General features: G+C 35.0%; 1 protein-coding gene across 1 annotated transcript in view; it reads left to right on the top strand.

Moving 5' to 3' along the window:
• Positions 1 to 12940, top strand: part of LOC117121804 — a gene marked incomplete at its 5' end in the record, with an annotated part of 108795 nt that overhangs the window by 61182 nt on the left and 34673 nt on the right. Inside the window, 4 exons of the mRNA XM_033267115.1 lie at positions 3456 to 3784; positions 3875 to 4010; positions 4885 to 5280; positions 12343 to 12591. Coding sequence (XP_033123006.1) covers positions 3456 to 3784; positions 3875 to 4010; positions 4885 to 5280; positions 12343 to 12591 — 1110 coding nt within the window. The remainder of the gene's footprint in view (positions 1 to 3455; positions 3785 to 3874; positions 4011 to 4884; positions 5281 to 12342; positions 12592 to 12940) is intronic.

Raw genomic sequence — 12940 nt, 5'->3', positions numbered from 1 at the left:
ACAGAAGCAAGAACTTTTGTATCTTAGAAGTTTTATTAATTCATCTTGTAAAAAAATATCTCCTTTCTTTTGTTTTGTTTTTTTAATCGATCAACTATTAACATATTTTAATATCTAATCCAAACGACCTAGTTTTCCTTATTTACTTTAATATGAGAATTAGCAACGTTGTTTCCGGTGTCAACCACGTCGTATACACTAGAGGCTACTAGATATTCAGGCTGGACTAATGTAAATACTGTATTGCCTAAATTTCAACAATGAGGGCGGGCTATAATAATTTGGATTTATATAGCCATGTGTTAAATTGAAACTGTTCATGGCGCTGTTACGTCGCCATTGTGGGATGAGAGATGTGATACAAATCTTGAAACCGTTTAAATGACATGTGAACCATTACAGAACTTTCCCTGTTTTACAGGGAGGTATAAACCTCCCTGGTTTTTACATTCAGTTCTTAGATTTCTTTCATACTAAGGTAAGCGTTGAGGGCCTTGGCTAGCTGAATCAAAATTGAACACTTGAGTAGTGTGAGTAGTGGAACGGCCTTCGTTGGAATTGGATTTATGGGCTCGCGTTAATTAGATTATCGCTATGGTTACAGACAGGAAAAGTGGTCTGGGTAACGCGATGTAGTTTTTATTGCCTTCATAGACGTTAACTAGGTATTTCTACCATGTGTTTGGTAGTACATACCACGCTGTAAGTAGCTATTTTTATTTTCGGGCGTATTTTGTTACGTTTCTTCACAGAGGGAGGTTCGTCCGAACCCCTTGAACCCCCTCCCCCAGATCTGCCACTGATATTAATGTTAGGGAATTATTAACTAGAAGATATAAAGTACCAATATCCCGTTACATTTGACATTAAATCTTTACCTTGCGTGATTTTTAAATGGTACGAATGTAAATTAGCTAAAATTACGTTAAAAATTGGTGATGAACAATTAGGCTTATTGGTCATATTATGTATATAATTTTTAAATAAAAAAAATAGAAATCTCAAGAAATATAAGTGCGTACATCCAATGAAAATTTGATCATGCACAACTAATACATTCAATGTCATACCATCCTACTAGGTTCCTATTTGTATTCTTTGGTGAAGATAGGCAAATGTAAGTAAAATACCAAACAAAATTAATGGAAATTGAATAGGCCTACATTATGCTTTCCATAGATTACGTGTCTGAAATTGATTTTAAAGTCTTTGGAAGCTATACTGAAGTTGTGACTCAACTGATTCAACCTCCATTACCCATCTCCATAACACATAGTGCAGGATTTTAGAAGGCGATGTAATTTAAATTCAATGAAATATGCCAGATTCTTTTAAATACAGTATCGTCTGAAATTACATTCGTTGGTTTTATAATATAAATCAATACAATTTATATTTTAAAAATGACGTTCCTTTACTACAATCCTTATAATCAATATCTGGATGAACAAAATTTGAATCCTTAATGGAAAATCTTTTAGTTAAATAAAGCTTTGGGTTCTGTTTATAATTGTTTTCAATTGATAAATATAATGTTTGATAACTGTATCTGTCTGGAGGTATATTATAATATAATTTTTTTTGAATGATTACTTCTCGCATTTTAAGAAAAGCCTTTAATTACGAAACAAATATAGAACTAAAATTATAACTCTTCCCCTAAGACATCTCTAAATTCATCAGGTGGAGGATTTATACTACCTCAGCTCCACGATGGTTGGGGCAGAGGTAAGAAAAAAATTTGCCATTATGGCACATCCAAATGGCTGGAAATTGCACTTCCAGACATAAAATTAGTAATTTTCTTTATATCTCCATTTTGTTTCTTAAAAATCGAACAATTTAGGGGTGGGGGCCCGGGCCGATTGGGACCCCTTGAATCTGCCACTGGGTACTTTTGCAGTTGGGGTTCTTCACTTCAGCCCCACCATGGTTGGGGCTGAGGTAAGAAAATTGATGATTATGGCACCTCTAGATGGCGGGAAATTGCACTCTCAGACTTAAAATTTGAATATATTTTTCCTAATATCTATCACCATGAAAAAAAAAACAATTTAGGCCCCCCCCCCCCCCCCTTCTTGAATCCGCCTCTGATTCCCGAACAAATACGAAGTCAAGATTGCTTTCACGATCTCAATGAATTATTTATCATGAGGGGTATACTTGATATGGGTATTCCCCGATGAAGCCTTCACTTTTCCCCCAATGCATAAAAATTACCTGGAAATGATAATCCAACTGTGGCAGGTCCAGGAATTCAAAACAGAGGGGACCCATGGAGGGTCTTGCTCAAATGGAATGTCCACCCACCTTAGCCCCACTGAGGTAAGAAAAAATAATGAATGACACCTTTAGATGGCCGGAACCGGCACTCATATTAAAAGTTTTCTCCATTTAAAAAAAATTATTTTGAAAAAATTAGGAGGTTGGGGCCCGTGCTGACAGGGCTCCCCTATGAATCCGTCACTGTTCAATATAACACTTGACATAGCTTATTTTGTTTCACAAATGACTAATTCCTAATGTCAAGCAATTTTTTTTATTTGAAAGATTTTTTTTATTCAATAGAGTTTTTACAACCTATAACACATTAACTACAGTGTACTGTGAATTTTGTAGTTAAACTTCTGAGAACTTTATTTTTTAAAATGACCTAATTAAGTATCTTACTGTTTTCGATGTATTAGATGGAGTTGAAGGTTTAATGTAAGCCAATTAGTTACACTTAATCTTTATGGTTAGCATAAAGAGAACTAGAACATCACTCCATAAAGAGTGCCTACCTCCACCCTATGCCTATACAGAATGCATGAAGGCTGGCGATTCCATTCTTTTCTTCATGTTCGAGGGTGGGTTTCAGGGAAACTATACAGACGTCAATCAACATTTTTTATTGCTCAACTCAAAAAGGGAACTTTTAATGTTTGTTAGGAAAAAAATCTATATTATAATAAAAATACTAGGTCAATTTATAAAGGGCAAATAAACAAATTCTCTAAGCACCATATAATAATAATATAATAATAATAATAACAATGATGATAATAATAATAATAATAATAATATTAATATTAATAATAATAATAATAACAATAACAATAACAGTAATAATAATAATAATAATAGTAGTAATAATAATAATGACATTGTAGCGTTCATAAAATGTTTGTCACTGTGCTGGGAACAGTCACAAAAGTAAGGGGTGGGGGAACCCCCAGAAGATTGAGTGGATGCCCCTGCCCCCAGAAGATAAAATGTATGGCCCTTCCCTCTCCCCCAAAAAAACAAACCATGGGCGAGGAGCGGCTGGAACTAGCGTCTATGTTTATGTTGTAGCTAGCGACGCCCCTGCCCTACCGCTCGACGACTCGCCCGGACGATACATTTTTATAATGATTTATTCATTGCGACAAACGCTGGTCTGGCCTAACTAATTTGATCAAATAACTCTGCAAATTCAGTTGTAGCTCTTGGGATTGAAGATGAAACTATCCACTCCGACCAGCTGACAGCATCCAGCGAATACTTGAGCAGCAAAAGTCTTGGGGCTGATCGAGGACGACTCAACACAGTATCAGATGCAGGAGGCTTTGGAGCCTGGGCAGCAGCAACTAATGACCGAGATCAGTGGATTCAAGCCGATCTCGGTTCAGTGAAACGCGTAGTTGGAGTAATAACACAAGGGCGAAGTGGTTACAATCAATGGGTTAAAACATACAAAGTTAATTACAGTACCGATGGTAGCATTTTCGCACCTGTATTGGGATCGAGTGGTCAAGTTGAGGTATGTTGTTATAATCAGTTTATATAAGATATTACGACAAGTATCATGAAATGCGGAAATGTGTATTTATCATAATGCCACTACTTTTAGATTTTTAGTGCAAACTCAGATCGAAACACCGAGGTGAAAAACATATTCAGCTCTGTTGTCTACGCTCAATTCATCCGTATCAATCCAATTACCTGGTATAGACACATCAGTTTAAGATTTGAGCTTCTTGGCACAGGTAAACCTTATATCTAAACATACAAATATTGTAGTAAGTTAAGATAATGTAATAATACACATTTCAACTATATCATTTAAAGTCTGACAGGATCCGTGTTAATTAACAACAAAAACATGTACCACAAATATTTTATTATTACATTCGTCTATTAATAATTTCTAAATACGGTTTTGTAAGTGGTTATTATGTATGTTGGTATTTTCTATTTTTTATTTATCGAATTATAATTAGTTATATATTTATTATTTTTAAAATTAATATTGGCTTGTTATCTCGTTTTTCTTTTTTAATATTGTTTGTTAATGATGTTGGCTATGCTGTAATAATATTAATAATAATAATAATAATAATAATAATAATAATAATAATTATTGTTATTGTTATTGTTATTGTTATTATTATTTATTGTTATTACTATTTATTGTTATTACTATTATTCTTTTTATTACTATTGTTTAAATATTATTATTATTATTATTAATACTATTAATATTATTTTTAAAACTACTACTACTATTATTATTATTATTGTTTTTGTTTTATCATATTAATATTATCAACACCACCTCATATATCACCACCGTCTCATCATTCTTACCAATATTATCATCCTCTTCACAACCTTCACTGTCACCGTCATTGTCATTGCCACCTCTATTTTACGAATCCCTCGATTTACGTACGCCCTCCGGTCCCCTACCGTACGTAAAATCGAGGTTCTACTATATGTGTGTATATATATATATTTGCAAAATGAAAATGATAATGATAAAGTCAGAAATGCAGTGGTAAGATAATAGTTATTTGTATAGCGACGGTATCCACCAAAGAAGATGGCCATGGCGCTTAATGTGTTGAAATCTACTTTCAGCTTCGCTGGATCTGGATATAACACTGTACTCTTCAACACCACTGACATTGCCTAACAATGCAAATGAATTTCGTGGATATGCTATAAACAATTGCAGAACAACTGATCTTACAATCGGGATATTGTACAAGGTTGTGGATGGCAAGGAGAATTTAACATGGTCGGATACTGGATATTCTGGCAACAACAATGATGATACAGGTGAACAATTAAAGGACATGCCAGATAATAAAATATTTAACACTGGAAGCGAAATATCATACAGAGTACATAATAATTTTGTATATCTTGGTGTTAAAAATTTACCAAACCCTGAAAGTGACGGTGTGTTTTCATTTATAGCAACAACATCTAAAATGGTTTCTAGTGCAGCAATTGTTGTGACCTCATCATTGGGTGAGTATCAGCAGTTTTTAGTTTTCTATTAAACCGCATTAATAAATAATTAATTCATTCGTTTGTCTTAAGTTGGAGGAAAGAAGTAGATTTTAAGTATAGGTTTATAATTGATCTGTTCATCCATCTTGAATTGTTTTCTATTTGATTTATTGAATTTTGAAAACTATAGTAGTAACAAATGGGAATTTTATTGTGGTAAAAGTAGATTCCCCAAACTTAATTGAGTTTAATAAGATGAACTTAGGCATAGATAGATAGATAGATAGATAGATGACCCCCCGGCAACTCGCTGGCGCATTATTTTTTTCCCCATACACTTAAGGCAGAAATTACAGAGGGCCTGACTAGTTACCAACCGTCTCGCATCGTGAGGGATGGTCTTGCATTTCAAAGTGAATTTAGATGAAACACGCATTTTGCATGATCAGAAATTTGTCACGCATTTACCACAAGTCTATGCGTGATAACAAATTATCACGAATTCAGAGGAAAATGTACTTAAAATTAGAAGAAATTGGTTTTATTAAAAATATAAAAATGGTCATGCAATAACTTGATTCATTAGAGAGCTTTCCGAGAAAATTTCTCCTTCCCGACCAAAACAACCCAACCAACCACATACTTAGTAGAATCTAAATAGTCGAGGGTTTTTTATTTGTTTTAATAAATCTGTTTAATTAAAAATTAATTGATTTACACCGAGCTTGTTCCTATCTGCAAGCTAGTATCACGCACTTTGAAACTTTGGGGGATCTCACATCATCACAGCCAAGCACATGTTTGCCCATCCATGCCCCATGGAAAAAATTAACCAATTAGCAGGCAGAGTTTAGAAGGCATGGCCTAATGTTTACATGAAGAATGGGTTGTTTTGGAAAAAAATGTAAAACGAAAATGAACGTAAAAACAATATAAAAGCATGAAACACAAAATCCAGTTTGATTTTATTCACATTTTACTGATAATGCAACATAAAAGACATTATATAACTTGCTTTCATTAAGAATAAAGTTTGATATTGTGTTCACAGTGATCTTCCCGAGTCTACCATCACTGGTACTACCACTAGTACCAGCGTAGGCCTGGGTTAGCTTGGGCTAGGCCTAAAATTTTCATGTCGGCGATTTTTTCGTCGGCGTTGGGAGGCTATACACCACCGTTTACATCGGCATTGCCAAATGCCGGCATTAATTTTGAGGGCTGTATCCCTATGCCTAGGCAGTGTTTACGTACAACAAGTTCTTTGAAAGTATAAAAAGGCAGCGTTGAACGATATTCTATATACATGATATGATGTACAGGCTGTGTCTACCCAATTAAATATTGTTTAGCTTTATTGATCAAAATCAGATGGAAGTAAAAATGAGCTTTCACTGATTTACAGACGGTTCTACAAAAATCCTGAAATGTTACCAACCAATGAATCAGGCAAAAGAATACAGAAACGCTCACTGTCTGTTAATTACTAATATTCAGGGTTTTTTTCTCATAAAAAATCTTTTAATTGTAAAATTGCAAGTTAACTATGTCCGAAGAACTAATTTGTTTCAGAGCATTCTAAACGTATATCCTTCAGAATCACGTCATACTGTATCTAAGCCTAACTGTAGGCCTACTCAAATACAGCGCCAGATTCAGTAATACATTAGGCCTACTAAACCAAATCTATTCTTAAACGCGTCATAGATGAAAATCAACTTGATAGAAGCCAATTTATCAAAGAAAGTTTCACCCATAAGTAATAGAATATTTTGTAAATAGCATTCAGTTTTGCATATTTTTTGTGTTTGGTAATTGTTTGTACACGGGTCCCTCATCACAATAAGCAGTCTTTTAATGCCAACATAATGTAAATGGCTGCCGAATGTCTGAAATCAGACGGCTACCAGTACCGGTACTCTGTTTTTCTATACTTTCGAAGACCATGCTGTAGGCCTACATAGAGTGTGTCTAATCTAGTACTACACTTTTTACACTGTCTTGACTACCAAGGCCTACTTACGAGATTTTGGCCTAGTGACTCTCCATAGCATTCATCCACACATAAAACTTTATGCACCACTGACTCTGTTTCACGAGGGGGAGTCTATGCATATTCGCTCATATCAGTTCTCCTAACTGACCTAAAATAGCACCCTCTATAATTTCTGCCGGAATTGTATAGGAAAAAAAATAATGCCGTAGGCAGCCCCAGACCCCCAACCAATTGGCCTGGGCAGCGATGGTGCCCCAGGGCAACGCGACCGATCTTGGTGCACTGTATCTATTTGATACGCTATTTGTGTTCCTAGTGTTAAGCAGCAACTATTCAAACATTAATTTGAATATTAGACTTACGATTTCACTATACTTGTGTTTCAGTCAGTTGTAGCAGGCAAACTGCTTAGGGTTTAGATCTGTTTCCACTCTGATTATACACTCATACAGCCATAAGCTAGAAACTACTTGTAGGTCACAGCTAGGAAATCATAATTAAAAATATTAAAATTAGTTTGTAATAGAATTTCATTGCGCTGTTGGTTTGAATAATACAATGGAATGCCTAGCCTAAGTGGCCTAGTCGACCTGTCTATTCGGACTGTATCGCCATTGACATAAACTTTAATTTATGAATAAAAAACATTTTTTTCAAGTTTTTACGTACTCCGTTGCTGGATGGCATAGGGCCTAGTCTAGTATAGGCCAGGTATAGGCCTACCTAGGTAGGCCTGGGCCTTGCCACACACTTAATTTTGGATGTGATTTCAAAGCAATCATTCCGTTAAGTCTAATTTATGTTGTACGCTTCATGCACATTACTGAAAACTGATATTGAAACGTAATTTTATAATACAGAAAATGTTTTCTCGATTCCTCTGGACTGTCCTGTCTTACTCTAGTTTAAATGGAGACGTTGATTTCAAAGCATTCATGCCGTGTTGGTCCAAATTTATGTTGTACGCTTCATGCAAATTACTAAAAACTGATATTATTCAAATTTAATTTTATAATAAACTTTATACTACAGAAAACGAACGTTTTCCCGATTGCACTGGACTGTTTATTTAAAACATGGTTATTATACTACTTAAAATAACACATGTATTGTATTCTGAAAATCCGAATAGTAATATGCAGTCCAAACTCAAAAATCTTAAACCAGACGAACAGTTAACCCTCAACAAAACTACAAGGTCTACCAGATGCTGTGAAAACGAACTGTCATGCCATGCCACAGGTCACAGGTCACGAATACACCTAGGCCACAGTAGCATAACATCGGCAATTGTAATTGTGACAAAGTTGAAAAATCTAAGGAGACCACAAGGTTGTGAGAGACGTTTTTATACGTGGGACGGGCAAGGGGTCGGCCAATGTATAAGGGATGACCCGAAATCAGCCCACACTACCACGCGCTAAATGAAATACTTGGGGAAAACCCAGTGTAAACCCTCCAGCTAGACTCCTCGGCCAGTCTAATCAACCGCCGAGACCTAGGGTCTAGGCCTAGCTTACGCCTATAGTCTCGATCTAGCATAAACTAGTCGCACGAAAATCAACAGTAATTACCCACCATGCAATTGTACTTCCTGTCTAATAATGTGTTTTCCGAATTTCTGGTAGGCCCTAGTCAAAATATTTCGCTCTAACCTTAACGAGATTAGGCCACGAGAATGAAAGTTGTAGGTTTGCGTCCGAAAAATATTGAAAACACATGAGGCATTTTTTTCATTTTTCATTATTTTTTTTATAAATGCTGTCCACAAGCCGCGGCATTGGTAATTTTACATTTATTCCCAAGAAACAATGCTTACAGTCATAAATGTACACTAGCCTATAAAACAGATCCTTTTCTACATTTAAGACCTCTTTAAACATACAAGATTTCCTATTGGTCAGAAAGATCAATTTGACCGTAAATGACCTCAGCTGTGATCGGCGATCATATGGTGCGATGTGGCCAGGCCTGCCTTCGCACCATATGACCATGTCATCATGTTTTGAACTTTAAAAATGATCCCCAAATATTTTGATCACAGAGTATCGAGCGATTTTCATAACTCTATGTATGTTTTTTTATGCACTGTAAACGACTGCATTCACAAAAGATTATTATTCACACTGTAACATAATTGAATGCAGAAAGAAACCTTCCGAAGACTTTATACAGATATTTATTGGCAAGATATATATTTATTTTTCGTATTCGTTCAGTGTGTGCGAAAATGTGATTTTTATAGTTTGCAATTACGGGAACGAAAATGTGACGTATATGTGACATATTCGTTTTCGTTATCGTTTACTTAAGGTTCTGAAATCTCTCTTATATCACTGTTGTCTTTGTTGTTAAGATATTAGACTAATACTTGGATGATCCCAGTATAAAGAAAAAAAATATTGGGTATTTGTTTTTTAAGATGTTTGAGAGGGTACCCCTAGTACTGTATGTGGTTCCAATATGGTCCTCAATACAATACAAACCTGTTTTTTCAAGTCTATCTAGTGGAGTACCCATCATGCACCTCCAACCGGATTTACTCTCTCTTACATACTGTAGTTAACTCACTGCCAGACGACAACATACAAAAAGTCTGTGCACCTTCTGATATTCATTAGGCCGACCCCTCCTTAAACTAACGTTAGAATACCGTACTTTCGGCGGTAAAGAACAATTCAAACCTCATAATAAAGGCAACTAATCCGTTTACCCATAATTGAATCCAAGGACACCAGTGTTAAACACTCAGTACTTATCCTTCATAATGTGTTCCAATTAATATAGTGAGATAATGTAACGTTAGTTTATCGAGGGTGGGTTGAGCTAATTTGTATCATCTATGAGGGGTTCGAACAAAACTGTAGGAAAGTCGTTTATTGAATGTGTGGAAGGGATTAATGATCATTTGAGGTAAAATAATTATGCTCATTATGCATGCTGCAAAAATTGGTTTTTATTGAAATGTCATGGAGATGCCTACTAAATATAGTTTTCAAAGTATATTTCAGGTCAAATGTTATTTAAGGTTAAATAATGGAAAACACGATACTAAAGTGTAATAGTAGTTAGCAAGTTTATAAATCTCAGTCGTTTATGGCATTTGTACTATGCTCGAATAAGTGAAAATAATTTTATTTTATAATGTTTGACAAAAGCAGGTAAGATACTGAACAGTATAGTAAAACTCTATTCATAATTTATTTAAAACCATGTTTAAGGAGGGTAGTCCATCCAGCAAAGCTGATCATTTGGGGCCCTCATGTACAATAAATCTAGGGGGCTTATTACAATAGTATACAGTATATTTAGTAAACATACGCCTAGTATTAGCCGCCTGAAGTGGTACATTCAACTTAGCTACACTAAATATTATTACTCTTCTCTTTGTACTGTACTGCGTAATTGGAAAAATGATATATCCGGATGTGTTGTTTTTGTCCTCGTCCAATACGGTATGTTGTAGATTTGTGTTAGTGATGATTTGTTTGTTTGTTTTATTTTTTACGTTATTTCAATTGGCATAAATAGGCTAATAATGTTAAGACACCTAAACAGGTGCTACGATACATTTCTTTCAGATATTGACGGTAAATCATCACAAACAATGCTGCAAGGTACTGGGGCGGGTCCAGGTATTTGCAAGAGGGTGTGCAGAAACAATTACGTGGGGAACTGTGTCAGTCTGTCTTGCCAGTCTCCATCTTTTGAGACTAACCTGATAATCACAAATGATCTCCCTCCCACAAATAAGATAAAAGCTGCTCACTATTTACCAACGTCTGTGCAGTTTTTTTGCCCGCTAAAAAAGCCTTGTAACATGTTGGGTTGGGGTGTGGGGGAAGGTCCGGACGTCGACGACCATCATTCCCTATCGATTCGCTCTAGCAGTATCATAATGTTAGATAGTCATGCTGTGAAACATAGTCTGCCAAATATTTCAAGTATTGCCATATATTCAAGATTAATGTTGTAAAACACAATATTGAATACTGTTACGTGTTTAACTACTGTATAATTTTAGAAAGACCTTTGCAAATGAAAGACAAATTACCCTTTTAATAAAGAAATGTGAGGCAACAATTTTGTTTATAATGTTGACAAAAGCAGGTAATACAGTATACCTTAAAGAATATAGTAAAAATTCCTTATTATTATTTTAGTGATTAATATGGGCAATATATTTTTTTCCCGTTATTATAATGCCTATTTATTGAACATATGTGTTTGTATCAGCCGCACTCACTAAAGTGGTACATTCTGCACCTCACTCAATAGTACCCTGCCCCTTCCTCTATACTGTACTAACGTAATGTGAATACCGTAAAAACTCGATTTGAAGCCCTGGGCTTTTTTGCAAACTTTGGATGGGCCTCTTTTCGAGATGGGATTCTTTTCAAGACCACTTTTGCAAAGTAAAGAGGAGGGCTTTTATTCAAAATGAATGCTGTAAATTTTTTGAATTTGTACTATAAAATATAAATAAGGACACTGTAACATCAATCCGTGTCAAGGAGTGTATTTAATTTGCACTAAATTACCTAAACTACTGTATAAACCAAGCTTGTATTTAATTTATTTTACTTTCTGAAATTCATGTGTCAGTGTATTTACTGAAAAGAAGCCTATGCTATCTTTAAAAGAAGCCCATGTGCTTCATTTGAGGCTAATTTTGCAAACTAAAGAGGGGGACTTCAATTTAAGATGGGCTTCATCTCGAGATAAGGCCCACTGGGCTTCAATTCAAGGTTTTACGGTATTCTCACATGTTGCTTTTGTAGAGGGAAAATTCCTCGTCCAATATGTTATAGGTTCATGTTAATGTAAAATTATTTTTACAATATTTTAATGAACGTAAAATATAAACTCAAAAAATGCCATTAACGGTAAGGCACCTAAAAGAATAGTGCTACGATATACTTTTTCCAGATCTGTGCAGGAGCTTAGAAGGTAGATTGTAAAAAAAAAAACTGTTGTTTCTTATACTCAATTAATTTTGTGATTATAATTACACTACACATATTAAGTGATATTTTTTGTTCTGTCATCCCTACTAATATATCATTTGAATGTATTTTCCACAGCCACCATTAAAATGCAGTTTCGAACGATGACTGTCGGCATTGGGGAATCCGCCACTATCAGCCTTAGTGAAAACGGCGGTTTTAACGATTTACACTGGAGACATAATTATGGTGATGTAATTCAAATGTGGAATGGTAACTCGTCTGTTACGATTGAAAATATACGCGCTAAAGATGATGGGGTATATGAATGTTATAGGAGTGGTAGTCCCAGTGACAACCGTGGAGTAATGAGACTCATTGTCAGAGGTAAATTAGTCATGATAATATTCACATTGGTCTAAATTTACAATCAATAGAATGTTGGATTGATTTAGAGCGGAGAAATATTTATTATTGCAATAAAATGAAATTGTTGTCGAAAATTTTTCAACAACTATACTAAATCCAAAAGTGGTTCAATTATGGAGCTATTTTTTTTACTTATTTTTACGCCACATGGTTTAATGACACTTGATACAGTGGCTGGTGTCATTTTTAGTTCCTATGCATGTAATGCAATAGGAACTATTGTAATCACTCTGTCACATTTCTTTTGTTTTTTATTGTGTGTAGTATGTGTGTGCGTATGTGTGTAGACATTTATGCAAATGCGCAT

This window comes from Anneissia japonica, unplaced genomic scaffold (assembly GCF_011630105.1).
Source record: "Anneissia japonica isolate Jap-2015-1 unplaced genomic scaffold, ASM1163010v1 scaffold270_len118670_cov106, whole genome shotgun sequence".
In the NCBI taxonomy this organism is placed as follows: Eukaryota; Metazoa; Echinodermata; class Crinoidea; order Comatulida; family Comatulidae; genus Anneissia; species Anneissia japonica.
The sequence above is the reverse complement of the archived record's forward strand: the minus strand, read 5'-3'. Positions and strand labels throughout refer to the sequence as shown.